The sequence below is a fragment of the Montipora foliosa genome, chromosome 2 (assembly GCF_036669935.1).
Source record: "Montipora foliosa isolate CH-2021 chromosome 2, ASM3666993v2, whole genome shotgun sequence".
NCBI lineage: Eukaryota > Metazoa > Cnidaria > Anthozoa > Scleractinia > Acroporidae > Montipora > Montipora foliosa.
The window spans coordinates 48,297,420-48,317,250 of record NC_090870.1 but is presented as its reverse complement, the minus strand read 5'-3'; the positions used below and the strand labels follow the sequence as shown (position 1 = coordinate 48,317,250).

General features: G+C 41.0%; 1 protein-coding gene and 1 pseudogene across 1 annotated transcript; both read left to right on the top strand.

The window, feature by feature from the left end:
* Positions 1–28: 28 nt before the first annotated feature.
* Positions 29–18,490, top strand: LOC137993388 (WD repeat-containing protein 38-like). The gene is made up of 10 exons (XM_068839213.1): positions 29–335; positions 1,103–1,223; positions 4,187–4,303; positions 8,822–8,919; positions 9,207–9,287; positions 9,944–10,069; positions 15,036–15,128; positions 15,651–15,707; positions 15,858–15,905; positions 16,855–18,490. The coding sequence occupies exons 1-10, from the start codon at positions 228–230 to the stop codon at positions 16,951–16,953; spliced, it is 948 nt and encodes a 315-aa protein (XP_068695314.1). The 5' UTR covers positions 29–227; the 3' UTR covers positions 16,954–18,490.
* LOC137987745 (uncharacterized) lies at positions 4,590–8,038 on the top strand (annotated as a pseudogene).
* Positions 18,491–19,831: the final 1,341 nt, after the last annotated feature.

Sequence of the window (19,831 nt, the reverse complement as noted above, 5' to 3'; positions counted from 1 at the left end):
TGAAGTCTATGTGTCGCCTGACCGTTTTTGTCTTGACTACGTTCGCCAGGTGGTTTTCTTTTAGGTGATTTCACTTAACTCCGTCGAAATTTAGAATGTGTTATGTAGCGATGTCACTCATATTTCGATGGTACCCGTTCTTCAAAGATGAGCAAGTAAAGACTTGTTATCGATGTAAAAGATCATAGAATCGACAGCTGAGAGAGGAATTTAACGAATTAGTCGCCATGGCTGATTTAGAAAGGCTAAGCGATGGTGAAGACGGACGTGGATTAGTGTCGCTTAGAGAGCTAACAAGGATAAATTTCCGATCTCTCATAGGTCATACCGATGAGGTGCGTATTGCGGAGTCCATTTCAAAAACCGATCGCTGATCTCCAATTTTTTTGTACATCTTTTATTCTTAGCTATTAGTAACATTTAACTTTTTAACGAGACTCACGAGATTTGTTTAGTGAGTGCTTGCTTGCTTGCTTACTTACTTCCTTACTTACTTACTTACTTACTTACTTACTTACTTACTTACTTACTTACTTACTTACTTACTTACTTATTTATATTTTAATCCTCGCTGTCTTGCAATCATACAGGGTGCTAAACGAATGTCAATTAAAATTACATTTAACAGGATGTCGTACAGCATACTTAGAAACTTACAACTAGGTCCAATTTTGAAATTAATGTACGCACATTATAATGCAAAAATAAATATAATGTAAAAAAAAAGTTAGTTAGGTTGGCAAAAGGTTCCAATGATAGGCAAGGCATATACTTGGAAGGCTTCAGGACTGGTAGCAGTGACGACTGCAGTAGGCAGACTGTTCCATAAAGGAATTGTGCAAGGGAAAAAGGAGTACTTGTAGGCATTGGTGTTGGTGGCTTTGTTTCGGAACTTATGACTTCTGAGGGGGTTCCCCGATGAAAAGTAAAATGCTCTGGCATTAGACAGAGTAAATACTCTGGGGTGAGACAGAGTAAAATAGTAGGTCTGGCCGGTTTTGGCCACTTCAGGCGTCAAAGGGTTAATTAATTAATTAACATAGAAAATTGTTGGCTTCTAATCATCTGGAATCTTAACTCTTCTAAATATTTTTTTGTATAGGTTAATACTTGTGCCTTTTCTTCTGATTGGTCCAAAATTGTCACAGGTGGTGATGATATGTTGGTCAAATTGTGGGATACCAAGACTGGAAAAGTATTGTTTACTTTAGATTATCACAAGGGTAAGTGCTGGAGGGTACAAACTGCAGGTTGCAGGTTAGAGTTGCAGGTCACTGTTTCACCATAGCTGAAACAACCCAAAACTTGCTAACAATTGCAATTGCTAAGGTTTGGGTTGTTTCAGTTATAGTAAAACAATGACCTGCAACCTGCACTTTACATCCTCCAACTAAGTGCTTGGTGTGTACTTTACAGAGATGTCTGCATACATGATCAATAAGGATGCATACAACCCCCACTCTCTCTCCTTCATACATATGACAGGCACCCAACTTATATGTGAAAGCAGGGCAGCTCAGCCACTTCATCCAATGCATTGTATTAGAATGTTTGTATTCAACATTTTCGACTGAGTCACCTTTATCCTGAGAAACAACAATTCAGCTTGCATTTTTTTATTTTTTTAATTATAAAAAATAAAAATAAAAATAAATAAATAAAATAATAATAAAAAACAAAAAATAACAATTCAGCTTGCATACCATCACAAAAAGCACAATACACATTGTATCTGTCACTTGTAAACCCAGCTAACATGGTGTGTATTTATAATGCAATGCTCAGTTGCACACGCAATGACTAGTATCGGGTAGAATCATGTGTGTTATGCTAAATTAGTGTCAAAATTAGACTGCGAGCAGTCTCTCTTTTGCTCTTGAATCGTTGAGACGAACGCAAAAGTTGAACTTTTAATGGCTGAAACTGTGGGTCGCAAATACCACAGGCGTTGGTTAGAGCGAAAAGAGAGACTGCAATGGTTTCATATTGCATTTTGTTACCCCGGTGCTCTGGTGGCGGAGTGTTCTTACTGGTCGAACCCAGGAGAGGCATTGACGTCAACTTTGATAAATGTCAATCTCAGAGTTCATGCTACTCCTTGAAGTCGTTCAAAAGCCCTGGAATTTAATGTTGGACTTCAAGGGCTTTTCAAAGCCCCTGAAGAAAAGGATTTTGTAGAAAACTGCTTGAAAACTCCTTGAATTTTTTCTTGGGTGAAAATTGTTGGAATTGCATCATGCTAAGTTAAAGAGACATTTCAAAATTTGAGCCCAAAATTGACTATCAGGGAAAAATTAAAACCAAAAATTAAAATGCCTGTGCGTGCACTTAACTTGCAGGATGTGGTAAGGAATATCAAGGTAGGACTTTTCAGCAAAGAAAACACTGAAACACTATGTATGGCATAGCAATCTTCTCATAAAGACTCCTGGAAAACTCAATTCCTGGTTCTTGAAAACTCCTTGAATACTCCTGGAATTTTATAGGCAAAATGGAGCACGAACCCTGCAATCAACTCTATTTAAATTTGCGGTAATTTGGAGGCCGTTTACGATGAGCATTTAAAACAAGAACAGGAGCCACATTCGCTCTTCTTGAAAAGCAAGATGTTTTGGCCAATCTGTCCTCCTCAGTTATTAACCAAAGTTTGTGAAAACTATTATTGACGCTGTTGTGCCAACCGTGATGATTATTATGTCGTACCGCAAGGATGCTCCAGCAATGCGAATGCGATTATCTCTAAATCATAAAAATAGTATAAACTGATTTACAAGTACTATTTTCCGATTTTATATCACTAAGATTTTCACCTATTTTACGAGTAACGCATCCGATTCTACCTATTTTACGACTGAAGTGTTCGATTTGCTTTAGATTTTCATTCTCCAATTCTACGATTTCACCTAACACGCTTTTGAAATTATTATTTTTAAATGATTCTTCTGATTCAAAGATTGCCAAAATAATCAAGCAACAGTTGGCTTTGCCCATGTTTGTCCACCAGAAATTAAGGATTAAATATCAAGCATGCATTTGTTGCTTCCATCATCATCATGCGATAGTCTTGAAGATTTTTGATTTCGAGTTAACTGTGACGCGTGTGGCGAATTACATTTGCTTGAATCTTCCTTCGGGGACATTGCTTTCTTTGTCCTGGGATCATCTGTTGCTCTTTTGCACAAGGACAAAGCGAGTAACTTTGAAATGTAGGAAATCCAAGTTTCTCCAAAATAAAGTTAAGGCAAAGCCTTTCTTCTCCCTTCCGACATACTCACATACGATGTCTTCGGTTGTTGGGCTTCTGAAGGCTCACCGGCGCTGCCTTTGGATGGAAAATTGCCATAAATTACTTTGGAGGAACTCTCAGTACGTAAACGGAAAAAATCCGACATGGACAGCTTTTTATTTGTTACTGGTTTTGTTTGGCGTGGAATCATCTCGCATCACCTTACCGTGTAGCATGATATTTTTGCAGAATTTTAATTTATTTTGCGGATTAAACCGCATAAAATTAAACCCCACAAAATAAAAGTGCTACACGGTATTCAAGTTTTGTTGGCGAACGAACATTACATATAAATTGTCGGCAAAAAACGCGCATTGATTCCCGGGAGAACATTTTCCAAATGGGCATGGCAGGCAGGATGATGAGAGCTGTCAATCTGTCACTGGGGTTCCAAAATGCAATATGAAACCATTGCAGGCTCTCTTTTCACTCCAACAAACTCCCACAGTATTTGTATTAGTGTTCGTTCATTTCAACGATTTAGAGCAAAAGAGAGACTGCTATGTGAAAATAAGACTTGTACCTTTGCTTCATTCAGCTTTAAAGTCAGCAGAGTGAAGTGGGAAAGCCAACATAAAGTCCTCGAAAGGCTTCTCAATACGTGACAGCCCCGCTTAATACTTTTCTAAAATAAGATACCCCCCCCCCCCCCCTTTCATGTGCTAATAAATGAAGGCTCCCTTATAATTTGCTTCTAACCTGAAACCTAAGTAAAATATCCCAGGGGTTTTGCAAATGTTGATGACTGCACCAAATGTATGAAAGGAATGCCCAGGAGTCTGTTTGTTCACCATAAATTTTGTAACCTTCCTTACTTACTGTTTTGACTCATTTGACTCATTTTGGGCTAGTACAAAAATTACAGTATATCACAACGAATTTGTACGACTTTTTGTACAGGTGCTGTGAAGTCTGTATGCTTTTCATCAGATGGGACACTATTTGCCTCAGCTTCTTATGACCACACTGTCAGAGTCATGAGCACCACTACTGGAAAGCAGATGTTCAGTCTCGAAGGTATGGTTGGGGTTCCAGATTTATAATCAATGATCTGATGTTATAAGTTACATAGTGCCACTGCAAGTGCAGCATCACAAAATACTAGCTGGGTCTTCATTGCCAGAGGTTGCCAATGTACATGTGTTAATGTTATTAACCCATTGAGCAAGACAATCTTACTTGTCAACTGGTGGCGTCCTAGGGCGTTTGAGGTGTCAGTGGGTTGTTTTTAATAATTTTGTTAACTTTGTGTTGTGCAATCATAATATCTGCTCAAGATGGGACAAGATAGCCATCTACAAGGATGAAAGAACTAAACACAACTTGTGCCATATTCAGCAACGTTTGAGTATCAGTACACATTGTCACAGTACTTTTGAAAAATCCTCTGGCATTATTAGCCAGCATAGCAGGCATTTTTTTGGATTAACGCTCACTGAAGTGTGAAAGTGGTTTTTTGACCAACTTTCATTGAAAGGCTGTCGTATTGGAAGTGCAGCAAGGAAAAAATTGGGACTGGTGGACGATGGGCTAGGTATGGACAGGGAAGAAAACTTTCTCCCTCCCATCCTCCTCCCCCGTCTAATTTTTCAATCCCATTCGAGGCATTGCGGCCCAGTGGTTAGGGCGCTTTCCTTGAGATCCAGGGATCCCAGGTTCAAGACACGTTCCACTGGTTGAGTTTGATCCTGGTAGTCCCCGGTTCAAATTCTCAGCAGCACTTGTAGATAGCCAACTTGCTTGCCTCTGGAAAGTTGGGATTCTTAACAGTTGTTGTTGATTGTTCTGTCATGATTGTGCTCATTAGTACTAAAGGGCGAAATCTCAAGCTGGATCCACACAAAAAGAAAGATTCGGCACGATGCGTTGAGCGAAGAAGACGCCGAAGTTGTCTATGACTACTGGAATATTGTTGCTAGCCGTCCAACAGGCGACAAAAAAGACACGCTGAAAAAGCGAGTTGGCAAAAAGAATACCTGCACCACGCCCGCCATGTGCTTGAGAAGACACAGACTGAGGCATATTTAGAATTTTGCAACTTGCATCCAGAGATAGAAATCAAACCGAGAAAGTTCGAAAATCTCAAGCCCTTTTATGTGAAGCAGGCCAGAGAGCGAGATCGGAAGTCATGCTTGTGTCGTAGGCATGTCGAAACAAAAATCGTTTTCACGGACTGCATGAAGTGTAGGAGGTTTTTGGTAGCAGATAACAACCAGTCGCCACCAATTCCCAAAACACTGAACGAGGCAGTTGAGATGACTCTATAGGCAAACGAAGAAGGAAGAGACTACCACAATCTGAAATGTATTGAAAGGATATGTGAAAATTGTGGTGTTGACAAATTCCCTATTTTACCCGAGGAGTCCAGTGATAATAGCCTAGTTAAGTGGTCACGCTACGAGTATGTCCCTACGGGGAAGTATCTAGCAGACGGCACAGAGAAGAAGATAACACTTGTGCAGAAGGAGACACTACTGTCACATCTGTTCGAGTATTTTACTTATCTTCTTGCTGGATATCCAAGTCATATCTTCATGGAAAGGTGACAAAGGGATCAGCTAGATAGTCTGGTAAATAATTTGCCAAAGGGACACGTGGTATGCATCTGTGATTACTCTGAGGGTTACACCTGCCGAAAGCAAGAGGAGACACAAAGTGAGTACTTTGACATCAAGAAAGTCTCTCTTCGTGTTTCTATTTTGTACTGCCATGCTGTAGAGGCTGTGGATGGTGTCTGCAGCAGTGAGGAGGAGCCCAATACAATCAAGGAACACGTATTTGTCATCTCAGATGATCCCATACAAGACCATGACAGTGTTCACAAAGTACAGGAGCTGATTCATGGCTATCTTCAGAAGGATCTAGGCTATCAGGTGGAGAAGCTTCATGAGTTCACTGATGGCTGTGCTGCACAGTACAAGTCAAGAAACTGTGTAGGCGATTTATCATGTTCTCTTATGGATTTTGGCTACCACACACAGCGCTCCTACTTTGAAACCTCGCATGCCAAGGGATAACAAGATGCAGCTGGATCTCACAGAGGGTGAGCCAGGCTGTTTCACAACGAAAGGCCAGAATCACAAATGCAGAGAGTATGTACAAGTATCTTGTGGAGAATTTCACCCTTCTAGTGGCATCCAGCTTTGACTCACGAACAAAATCAGTGGAACTCAAACGACGGGTCTTCTTTTTTGTCTCCAGTCAGGGAGAAGGGGCTGCAGATAGAAACAGACCTGGAAGGCAATTCAAGTCAGTCTCAGGAATCACAAAATGGCACTGTGTTAAGAGTTTACCACAACAAGAGAAGGTCTTAACCAGACATCGCTCTTGTTACTGCACTGATTGTATACTAGATGATGAGGATCGATGCAAGAACAAGGAGTGGGTTGATGACTGGAAGGAAGTAGAAATCAAAAGGGGAAACTTCCCCAGCCACCACCAGGCAGTCCACAGCCACATCAGCTCTGGATAATGATACCACGTCACATATGGCTGATCTTGCAGCCAAAGGTAGCACTGTGGCCATAGCAGCTTTTGAGGATCCTGCCTATGATTTCTACCTCCTAAAAGTCGCTTCCAATGGCGTGGAAGAGCTAGAGGAGCCAATGACTGATGACTATTCCTGTCAATACCCTAATGGCAGTGCTGTTCTCAAAGGTCACTTCTTTTTAAGGGAAAATCTTCAAGATAGGACCTGCACTCTTGTACTTTATGCTGGGACAGTACGTGCTATATGTACAGATCTTTCTGTGAAGAAAAAAAAATCGAAATAAGCCAATCTACAAGCTGTCTATGCAGCAACATGAAAATGTAAATGTAAGTCTTGTATATATTTGTTCATCATGGCAAAAGAAAAATCAAGGATTTTGTTAAAACCTGTAAATTTCTGTATCTGGCCACGCCCACAAGGTATCATGGGTAATTAAAAATTGAATTTTATCGCTGCTCAAATTGCAATTAATTAAAAATATGAAATGATATTGCCATCTAAGACTAAAATGCATTGAATAAAACAATAAAGACAAATTTCCTGATGATTTTTTTTTACCCTTTGTTACACAGGAGGAGTGATTGTGCTACTCATCTTTGCTCGTGCCAGGTTCCTTAGGGGAAGTGTCGGTATCTTTTTTTCCTTCAGTGGGAAACAAATTTGGTCATATTATAAGGCCCAAATTGAAATGGCACCTCAATTATGTTGACAGTCTTGATTTGTCTTAAGAAACTACAATATTTTTTTGATTACTGTCATTCTGGTTTTCGCACACAAATCAGAATTAAAACCAGGAAAATTTTTTTCAAGAATTGAAAGAAAAGACACAATTAAAAACAACTGAAAGAGCTGATGATCCACGAAGTAGAGTGTACAAAATATTAGCAATTATGAGAATAATGGTCACAAATTATAAGCAGTTACTTGTATCTTTGCGTTCGATGATCAAACATGACGGCTTTCTTGTTGTTCTTCTTTGCACTTCATCGTCAAATTCCTGCTCACAATTACCAGTACCTAAATTGTTCTTGGCAAAGTTTTCTGCCAAGTTTGGGGTAGACTTTCATATACCCGACAAAAATGGGGAAGGACAAAAGAACCATTGTTATTCTGATTGGGCCTTGGTAATTTCGCTTTGTTGTTTTGTTTTGTGGACATTAATTATTTCAGATCCGGTATAGGGAAAATATCACTGACACCACCTAGTCATTAATGTGCCAACCAGAGCCTCATTGGTTGTTGAAACAAAGGGTCTTTTGTTCCTGTGGTTGGCACATTTGAATAACATCAGCAATGCTTGTAAACAGATATTCTTCCCCATATGAAAGACCAGCCCAACTTTGTCAATGCATTTACGTCATTTGTGCTCAAAAATTGCTCAACTATTAAGTTGTAACAAATAATTATTGCTGCATGTAAAGTGGAGTGGAGCCGGAGATAATTTTCTGAACGCTTGTCAGTACACTTACAACAGCATTCTCGTCACCAGAGCCTCCGGAACAAAACGTTTGTGCCTGCGCAAATACGACGGAAGTGAGCTTTGCGTACCAAAGGGAAAAAACAGCTGCAGATTAAAGCTCGTGTGGCCTATGGCCTGGGCGCGAGAGGCTGTAGGCAAGAGGATAAAGATACTGAGAAAATCAATTAATGGACTTCTTAAAATCCCATTCTCTATTTTCGAATTCCCCATACTACACTTTGTTTGCCCCCCAAATTTTGCATAAACCATCGTTTTCAAATGCTCTTGGGAATATGCAGTGTCCCCAAGAGCATTTGAAAACAATAGTTTATGCTAAATTTGGGGGGCAAACAAATTGTATTATGGGGAATTCGAAAATAGAGAATTGCTCAGGCATTCAGCATGGCATACTACACTTAATAGTTTTAGGAATCAGTTTTAAAAAAATTGGCTGCAATTTTGCGGAAAAAGGCTAACACCAGCGCAAACATCACTTACTTCTAGGGCCATTTTCCCACTTGTTATGGAATATGTGATTGATAAAAGCACTTTAACCCAGGCCATTATAAAATTTTCACTATTTTAGGACACACTCACAGTGTGGAGACATGTTGCTTTTCGCCAGATTCTCAATGCTTGTGTTCTGGATCTTGGGATACCTCTGCAATTGTTTGGAGTTTAAAGGTATTCCTTTAAAACTTTACCAAAGCAATCTCCATTTAGCATCAATCCAGCACTGTGCAAGGTAGTACTAAAATTGCCATTACCTAGTAATTAAATCTAATTCTAAATGTCAGCTTATTTTTTCATTGTTCACGGATGATGTTCAAAGCTTTTGCAGTTCTTTGTGTCCTTAACTGCTGAAGAATACTAAGAACATTGTTTTGATAATATTATAAAACAACGAATTGATAATATTGTGGACATCCCTAAAACTTTGTGTTCTTGCTTTTCCCTCTGTTAATATCCAGACAGGTACTGCCACACATGTTTTGGAAGGTCATAAAAACGTTGTGCAGTCCTGTGCTTTCTCTGTTGATGGTTCAACTGTGGTGAGTATGTAGACATCATGGACATGTCTTCATGAAATAAGTCAGGAAGTCCTCAAGGGGTACTCAAATTTCTGTCTGGCATGGACAGATAATTTTGTCCTAAAATAGGCAAAACTCATCATAGGATGATTCAGGTGGACTTTTATAGTCAGTAAACAGAATTTTGCACTGTAAGCTATCCTTAGTGCCGCATTAACCTTTTTCCCTGACCTTACATACTTTATATCAACTCAAGACTTGCTCATTTGCGGTCATCCCGGCCACAATGGGTGACTTCTCACAAGGAAAGCCACTTATGGAGCTTTCAAGTGCCTATCATAAACCCATTCCCCTTCATTGCTCGGTCGTGGATAAAAGTATATCCAGTTTTTCAGTCTTTCAATCCAAAGGTTCAGTCTTCCAATCCAAAGGTTCTAAAAACAACACAATGTATCTGGGACGATTTCGGAGAATAAATAAAGTGAAAACTGTGTTGAGGTGATAGCCACTTTAAGTTTCCTACAACATGTGGATCCTTGTTGTATTTGCTATTATCCTTGTTGGTCACTTGTCCTTCATTTTTTAACAATAATATTGCTTTTCATCATCTATTTCTGTAGGTTTATGTTATCACCACTTGCTATCATTGATTTACATGTATTCTCTATCATTACCAGGCAACAGGATCTTGGGATTGCTCAGTTCGTCTGTGGCCTCTAGAAAAAGGAGAAATGGCTGTCAAACACTTGAAAGGACACAAGAGTAACATTCACGCTGTGACATTCTCATCCACCGCATTACTGGTCAGTGCTGTTGGCCCGTTGCATATGTATTTTGCGGGACAAATTGTGGTTCTGTAGTTTTGTTCCAGAAAATAAAAAACTCCAGTCACCCTTAGAATTTAAGGAAGCTCATACCAGTTTCAAAACTTTCAAGAAACTGTTCTATTAGAAGAGTTTTACGATGCAGCTATGTTATGGTTTCATGAAACAGCAGTTGTTGTTTAACAAAATATGCTTAATGGTGTGAAGTAAGAGGGTAATGTGGCTCTGAATCTTCTCTAGATAACTTTTTTAAATTTCGTAAGGAGTCTAGTCTTGGCTTACTGATCATTGTCCAGCAATAAAAAAATGGGGGTCACCGAGTTCGTTTTTGAAATATACAGGGCTTTCCTGTTGCCACAATTATAATGAATGCATCTTTTTAAGTAAAAAGTTGGCGTTTCATATGGTACCACAACATTCCGGGGCAGATCCAGGAATTGTGAATGTGGGTGGGGGATTTGTACACTTAAGTAATTTTCAACGCCATCGTTTTGTTAGGCGGTTACCGCTTGAGTGAACTCTTAAGGGGGTACGGGGTCATCCCCACCCCTTCTCCCCCGAAATTTCTTTACGATCTTTCCCTCTAAAACGCCATTTCCAGCATTGTGAAGACATGAAATAGAATCTGGACTTTACCTTGTGTCTCAGCCAGAAAAGCAAAATAATACGGTACCTCGACAATCAAAAAATGTAGCCTGAAAGAAAGAATGTTGCCGTCGCCGTTGTCATTGCATAAGTTTCCTATTTTCCTGTACAGTAGTCGGGAAATGTAAATTATCCTTTAATAACTTGGCAAGCCGTCAATTGGTGGTAGTGGAACTACGTAAAAAACAATTGTATTATATTTTATGAAGAATCAAAGATAATAATAATAATAATAATAATAATAATAATAATAACAACAACAACAACAACAACAATAACAATAAATGGGCACTGGGGTAGAACAGGTTGGTGCCTTAGCCTACCACGGGAATATGGACGCTCTCGCCCACCAGAGTCTTGGGTGGCACCTTTGGCAAGTGCCAACAACCCAAAAAGCCACCCGTGTTAGGGTTACAACAACCTCATTTGATGAGAGAATGCCTCAAATATTGAATTTCACACTAACGACGTCAACGGGACAGGCGCTTGTAGAGAAGGCGTTGCGTCCGGCAGGTGTCCTGTGGATCAACTGCGCAGGCCCGGTTGTCATCCTGCTACTGCTGAAAAACAACAGAAGAGATTAGGCTGGTCAAAGGAGGATAACAAGCGGTTGTTTGAATGTTACATCAGGAGTGAACCAGAGAGGCGAGGGTACAGAAAAAGATTGCTAGACCTGTGGAAAGCCCGTAACATCAACAACGAACTAACAGAAGTCACCGCGCAGATGTTGGCTGATCAAGTACGCCAGATTAAGAACAAGAAGTGGCTAGAGACTGCGGAGCAAGAGGAAATAGCCATACGAGTAAGACATGAACATCAGGAGATTGAAACTACAGAGCTCCATGCCACAGATAAACCAGACTATGAACATCAGGAGACTGAAACTATGGAGCTTCTTACCACAGATACACCAGACCATGCAACAACATCTGATACCCAAGAAGAACACCAACGTGAAGAGGAACCCAGAGCTTTCACTGCTCAAGAATTACAAGAAGAGATCAGCCCAGATCTGGAAGCTCTTTGCGACAGGATCCTAGAAATTATACAACTAGAACAGAGAATAGGATTACCATCACTGAAGTCATGCGAAAGAACGAGGCTGAAATTAGAAGTAGGAAAATCAATTAAGCCGTCAAAAGGATTCAGACGCACAACATCACTGAACTGAATTCTTTAATGTATGTAGCTGCATATGTTACTACAGAAAGAATGGGAATGATAAAAGGGAGGAAAGGGAGAAGAACTGAAGAGCCATTCTGGAAGAGAAGGATTAAGGGGAATATCGAAACCTGGCGAAAAGATCTGAGCAAGATTGAGGAAGTCCGAAGAGGAAAAATGAGACTGAAACAAAGAGAGAGGGAAAGGTTGAACATCTTGAGGAAAGGGGCACTTTTTATGTGTTAGGCATGTTGAAACAGAAGATCAAGGCAGGTGGAGTTAAGATCAAAAGATACGACGAGACATGTCTACAGTTCAAACAGAACCACCTGTTTAGAACCAAGCAGAAGCTGTTCTACAAAACACTAGATGGAAAGGAACGAGGAGAAACGGTGTTACGTAATCCCACAGAAGCAACTTCCTTCTGGAGCAAGATCTGGTCGGAGGAAGTCGGTCACAATGAGGGAGCATCTTGGCTAGAGGATGTAGAGGTGGAGTTCAGTACAACAGAGGTGCAAGAAGATATCAGCATCACTGTGGAGGATATTAGAAATGGAGTGAGCAAGATGGCAAACTGGAAGGCAGCAGGCCCTGATCTTATTCAGGGGTTCTGGTTTAAGAAACTGACAGGATTGCACTCTAGATTGCAATACTGCTTGCAAGACTGCATATGTCAAGGGAATGTACCAGAGTGGATGTTCAGGGAAGAACAGTTTTGATACAAAAGGATACAGCAAAGGGTGCCCGGGCCAGCAACTACCGCCCTATTGCCTGCCTACCCATGATGTGGAAGCTCTTGACAGGAGTTATGGGAGAGACGTTATACCACCACTTGGAAAGGAATGGACTGCTAACAGATGGACAGAAGGGGTGCAGGAAGGGATCCCGAGGAACTAAAGATCAATTGCTTGTAGACAAGGCAATCCTGAAGAACTGCCGGAGAAGGTTGACAAACTTGTCAATGGCGTGGATAGACTACAAGAAGGCATATGATATGGTGCCGCATTCATGGATCCTGAAATGCCTGGAGATGGTTGGGGCTGCCAAGAATATGATCTCTATAATCAGCGACAGCATGGTGACCTGGAAGACAGTATTGACATCCGGAAAAATGGCTCTCGGGCAGGTGGACATTAGGAGAGGAATTTTTCAAGGTGACTCCTTGTCACCACTACTGTTTGTAGTGATCATGTTACCCTTGACCCTAGTACTACGAAAAATGAGAGCTGGATACAAACTGGCAAAGGACATCAAGCAAATTAACCACCTGCTATTCATGGATGATCTGAAGCTGTACGGAACTAGCAAAGATTAACTAGACTCACTTGTTCAAGTAGTAAGGATCTTCTCGCAAGACATTAAGATGTCGTTTGGGCTAAACAAGTGTGCAGTCCTGGAAATGAGAAGGGGAAGACAAGTTGGCAGTAGCGGAATAGAAAAAACCCGACGACCAGCATCTCGGGGAAATAGAGAAGGAAGGCTACAAGTACCTTGGCATCTTACAGTTGGACCAGACTCTCAATACCAAGATGAAAGGCAAAATAACATCGGAGTATATCAGAAGAGTCAAGAAGTTGTGTAGATCAAAACTCAACGGAGGAAATTTGATCGATGGCATCAATACCTGGGCTGTAGGTGTAGTACACTACAGTGCGGGGATTGTGGACTGGACAATGGACGAGGTAGCCAACATGGATAGAAGAACTAGGAAGATCTTGGCAATGAATGGCTGTCTGCACACCAGGAGTAATGTTGCGAGGCTGTACCTACCGAGAAAGGAAGGTGGAAGAGGACTGATCGGGAGTCTTGGAGATGGCACAGGAATGGATTCTTAAAAAAGGAAACAGAAGGTTTGATTCTTGCTGCTCGGGAATAAGCTTTAAGAACAAACTCGATCAAGTACAGCATAGATAAGACCTCAGAGACACCACTGTGTAGATTGTGTGGAGATGCCACTGAAACAGTACGACACATTGTCAGTGGATGCAAGAAGCTTGCCCAGAGAGAGTATAGAAAGCGCCACGACAAGGTGGCCCTGCGGGTACACTGGGAGATGTGCAGGAAGTATGGGATAGAGTGTAATGACAAGTGGTATGACCATCAACCCTTGCCAACCGCAGAAAATGGAGAAGTGAGGATTACCTGGGACATGACTATCTACACAGACAAAGTGCTGACACATAATCGGCCAGATATTACGCTAGTGCATAAAGACACACAGAACTGGACACGTATTGACATAGCTGTGCCAGCGGACCAGAACATCATCAGAACTGAAGAGGAGAAGGTTGAAAAGTACCAGGAACTAGCATTTGAAATCAGAAGGATTCATGGAGCCTCGAAAGTCACAATAATACCTATCGTGATTGGTGCTCTTGGAAGCATATCAAAAGGTGCAAAGACCTGGTTTGGCAAGCTAGATGAACCTGTCTACTTGGAAGTGTACAAGTATCGCCCATCCTTGAAACTGCTCACCTGTTGCGAGGAGTTGCTGAGACACAATAAACATTACCCAGTAGAACACCCAACAACTGGAGAGAAGCGAATCGAATAACAATAATAATAAGAAGAGATGCTGCTCAAAGGGGAAGGAAGGGGTGGGGGGGTGCAACGCCCTCAACCCCTGCCCTGGATCCGCCTATGACATTGCCGTTATGTGAAAAAAAAAGAGCTGTAGCGTCAATCCTTTTAATAGGACAGTCTCTTGAAAGTGTTGAAACTGGTTCCAGCCACCTCAAGATGAATGGAAAACATCCTATTCAAAAAACCCTGCCGAACGAGAACAATTCAACTTAAAATTTTCTGACGTTTTGGCGTTATCGCCTTCCGCAAAAATTGCGATGCTGCGAAAATTTGTTTTTAAGGAAACTCCAGTAAGCAGGATTTGATTTCACTTCCTGTAAATTACAATTTGATTTTAAGAGACACCCAGGAATTTCAGGCGACATCATTTCGTAGTTGTCGTACAACGTGGTGAGCAAAAAGATGTGAACGAGAGGAACAATCTGTCAGAATATTTTGGTACAGGGTGGCCTTTTCAAGGAAAAGAAAGACTTCGAACGCAAGAACAACGTTTAAGTGATTCAGTAAACTTGTAAATCTCAGTTCACGGTAGCAATGATGGTTTTTATGATTTTAGGCATCGGCATCGTGGGATGCCACTGTTCGCATCTGGGACAGCCAATCAGGGGAGTTGCTGCATGTGCTGGAAGGACACACTGGCTGGGTTCAGGTACACAGGACATTGCTTTGTCGTCTCTTACCGACGAAAGAGGAATAACTAAACTTTCCCTAATCAACGTTTCGACCAAACCCTCATGTCGCCATCCGAGATTAAGTCAGTGACGTGACAAATCCCGTCACGTGACAGGTGGCCAAGAGTCTTCCTGTATTTGATTCTCTCCTTGCTACTACTAACTACTGGATGTCCATGGGTTTACATTCTCACGTTTTCGCTCTTTCTTTGCAAGTGTCACTCGAAACCGCTTCATGCCCAAGGGCTCAGGTCTAGGATGCCTCATAAATTCAATAAAAACGCAGTGTTATGTAATATAACGTTACGCTGCTAAGGGACTTCACCTACGGCATCTACCTTCCAAGCGTTGTGACATCCTTAAGTTATCCAGAGGGAAATCGGATTCAATTTCTCGGCCTTCTTTATATTCCCCCCCCCCCCCCCACCCAAAAAAATATATATATATCGGCGTTTGTCTGTAAACGAACTGTTAACTTTCTTTCCTTATTTTCCTGGCAGGCCTGTTCATTTTCCGCTGATGGAAAATTGCTTGCTTCTGCGTCAGATGATCAAACGGTACGTCTACTGTACGTCGTTCGTCTTATTTTGTCCGTTTTCCTTTGTTCATCGTGTCAAACACCATTCCTCTTTTGTTCCTTTCATTTTTTTTTTTGCGTACTGCAGTCAGTATCTTAAAGTATCCTTCGCGATGTCCTTTTCACACAGGTTCGTCTGTGGCACACAGAAACCGGAAAATGCATCAAGGAACTCGAGGTAGAGTCGTCTTTTTTTACCTGGACCAGTGATTTATGCTGGTATTTTTTGTTACTGGTAGATTTTTTTTTACATCGTCAAGCCGTTAAGTCGATTCCCATACCAACAAAGCTTCACAGATTGGAAGCCAAGGTAGCTTGAGTAACTGCAAGCTGTGTTGTGAACCCACAAATGGACTTACACAAGTGAAATTAAAACATCAAAGACCAAAATCAGCGGAAATCGAACCGACTCTCACCAGAGACTTCGTTCTTTTCTTTTGTGGGGCCTATTCAGTGAGCTAGCGCTCTGGCCCCCTCAATTCTTCAAAGATAACTTTAACCAGTGGATAAATCGCTCTGCAGAAAATAAAATATACGCCACGTTAAACGTTGGCCAAGGTTTTCGTGCACGCCTTTACTCGGATATTCTTAGAGTGTGCATATTCACAGTCGCGTGAGCAAATACTGGAATTTTTGTACACATTGAAACTATCGGATAGTGACTTATCCTCCGGATAAAGTTATCCGGCCTTCGAATAACTGAGGCCAGATGGATTGGAGGATCTTTTTGAACATTGTTTGCCTTGTGTAGTCAACCCTTTGTTTAAGTAAAACATGGAGGACTGCTTGGTTGAAAGAGAATGACTGCTCAAATTAGTTTTGATTCGGTTGTGAAGAACTGGACAAAACAACAAACGAATAACTGTGACCTGAGAGCCTTTCCAGTCTTCACGAAAGTTAGCAGTAGAGACACAAACGGGCCGCAAACACATATTACTGAGGAAGCAATGACGCAAGCGACGAAAAGTGAGCGCGAAAGTTTCTGCCGGAAGCACCACAAGATAACCAAATAACCAAGATGGTCTTTTGTCTGCGTCCCCCCCCCCCCCCCCCTCGGCATCATCCCCTCACGTTTGCAGCTAGTATGCGCACGCTCATAGTTTTTTTTTCTTGTTTATCACTAACAGTGCGATACGGACGAGATTCACACTTGTTGCTTCACATCTAATGGATCAGTATTCGCCTCAGGACCAGCAGAAGCACAGACTAATATTTTTATTTACTAAGAAACGACGACGCCTTAAAATACACAACGCAAAGCAAAGAGATTAACAGTGTATAATAGGTAAAAAGAGGTCTGAACAGAATATGTCAAGCAATCATTGGACAAATCTTATTGCTTTAGTTATGACTTACTTTAATTTGCTTAATTTTTCGTACTGTCTGGGCTTTGTAAAGAACGAATTAACTTCCAGTTTGACATTTGACCCAGGCCCGCGCGGTCGTTATAGTTGAGTTAAGGGCGCGCGAAAATATACTGTGCTCGTGTCCGATGTACTTAACGATCGGTAGGATTGTGCTGTATTCAGTCAATTTGATTTCACGATCTCATACTTATTGTAAATACGTTTCATCTCTGTTATAGGTACCACCGTTTGTTACAATTCAGTTCTGCGTAAATTAATTAAAATCAAACGATGTTTTAAGTTCTCAAATATACTGCGCGTCGCCATAGACTTAATCAACCAATTCACTTACTAGCGCATTGTTTGATCCGGGAAGGAAACGCGCTATGATGGTCCAGAGTACCGTCCTTCCCTAGGAAGAGATATGTTGTCATCATTTCTGACGCGTACTATATCATGACGTACAAACAACCTTCGGAGACAAACCAAAAAGCTAAATTCGGTGTTTTGTATTTCGTAAACCAGGTCATTATATTACAATCTGTTGAATGAGAGAAACGTTTATTTGAAGTGCGGTTTTATACGAAAGATAGAAGTGATTCTCGAACTTAACTGGACTATTTAAGGAGACATCTGAAAAACTCCGGTGGCTTCACGAGGAAGGAGGCAGGTCAGCTGATTTTTGTTTAGAGCAGTTAACTTGTGGAACAATCTGCACGAAGGCGTTAGCTAGGTGCATTGGCTCTTTTTCTAGGTTCAAAAGTTGTTAAATTTCAGTGAAATTTAATTTGCCGAAGCCAAGAAGGTGTTACTTAACAGCATATTGACTAGAAACAAACCTAATTTGCATTCACTTTCAACACACATTTATATACGCGACTACAAAACTAGTTTCGATCACAAGACCTCGTCAGTTGCAGTTGGTCGCCATATTTTGCATATTAAGCTACCTCATGTAACAATGCATGAAAACACGTAATGAAGTAATAAAACAAAACACATGATACATAGTTAACACTTAGCAATTGTTACATAAAATCGTGTCCGTAGCTTAAATCTAGGAGTATCTGTTCTTTATCCCTTTATCCTATAACAACAGTCCTTGGAATGCGTGCATATTTCCATTCACTTTTGGAGTTGATTAATAACCAGCTGACGAGGTCTTGTGGACGAAACTAGATATAAATGCGTGTTGAAAGTGCATGCAAATTAGGTTTGTTTCTAGTCGATCAATATGCTGGTAAAGTTGTTAAAAGAATCTTTTTAAGGGGAATTAATATACTTGTCTTTACTTATTAGGGATATTTCACATTACTATAATTTTTATTCCGAAAGCTTTTGAATAATTTAATTTTATATGCTGTAATTAAATTCTGAAAAGCCCTATGGGAGAATTTAATAAAGTTTATAGTTTAGAGTGCTCCTTCGCAAGAATCGCACCTACGACCTTCAGATTAAGGGTGCTTACCATTTAGCCAAAAAATCCGTATGCCATTCTGGGAATGATCGTTGTTATATAGCTGAGTTTTTTCCCCCCAGCAGCGCGCGCTCTTATTGGTTACTTCGAGGTCACGTGACATCTAACAATAAAACTGTTTCCCGCCAAAAGTCTCTGAGCTGGTAACAGTACAAAATCTATGACGTCAGAGGGTAACAATGCACTGTTACCCGCGAATGTTAACCGACGACCGCCGTTGCTGTTGCCTTTGCACGTTTTTCTTTTTGTGCTATATAACAAATCCCTTAATGACTGGTCCCTCGGAAAACATTTCAATTTTTTTCCCTCGAATCTCAATGTTTCCCTCGGCTGCGCCTCGGTGAAACAATGAGATTCTCGGGAAACAAAATGAACTGTTTCCCGAGGGACCAGTCATTAAGGACGTTCGCGTCAATTGTTTCTGCGCATCCTTACTGCGCACGCAAATGCACACGCCACGTCATACACGAGCGCGCGCGCTAAGTAATAAAATGAGAAATGGTAGGGCAAAAGGCCATTGCTATAGCTTTGCCTGGATTTAACTGTCTTGGACGTTCGGTGACCCCAATTTTTCTTTCCAGAAACGGATTTTATTTACAATTATCTCCACGTTGTCCAAAAATGAACAAAAAATCAATGTGGCAAGTTAAAAAAATTTCAAGATTTCTGCTCACGGGACATCAAATCCTGCCATCTTGCGGCGGCAAGGCGCGTGAAACTGTGGTCGCTAAATGCGAACTTGATCTTTCAGGAACCTTACCAGTTGACTAAATTCACTTAATAAGTCCACTTAAACAATATTTGGCAGAGAAGATTACACTTCAAAGATTTAATTGCAATTTATTTGGGTTTACAGGCACAGGCCTTATTCGCTAACGAAGCCCGATTTTGTCACATTTTGGGTGTTTTTCTGGGCATGTTCTCTCCTAAACGAAGTCGGTGACCCCCCATTTTTTTTACATTTCTGACATATCTAACTCATCATCTTGCAGTGGTAAAAGTTTCAGAAAAAAATCAATGTTGAAAAATTTTCGCGCGAACGTCCTTAAGTGTTTATTATTGACCAATCAGCTGAGAATGGCGCTCACCATTTAGCTTTCCTTCCTGCGTATTTACTCGATCTGGCGCGAAAATCACGAGAAAGGGCCTGGATTCTCGCAAATTGTAAGGGAGTTTGCCGAATTCCGTTCCGAACGGAAAAAGTGGACTACCTCTGGAGGTTGTCCCCAATTTCCGAAAAGATTTTCCGGAAAATTGTCTTTCCGTTTGACCTCAACTCAA

Excerpts from the sequence above, each read along its gene's own strand:
- LOC137993388 (XM_068839213.1), top strand. The coding sequence starts at position 228 with ATGGCTGATTTAGAAAGGCTAAGCGATGGTGAAGACGGACGTGGATTA. Across the intron at positions 9,288-9,943 it reads CTGTTGATGGTTCAACTGTG|GCAACAGGATCTTGGGATTG; the intron begins GTGAGTATGTAG and ends TATCATTACCAG. Across the intron at positions 10,070-15,035 it reads TCTCATCCACCGCATTACTG|GCATCGGCATCGTGGGATGC; the intron begins GTCAGTGCTGTT and ends TTATGATTTTAG.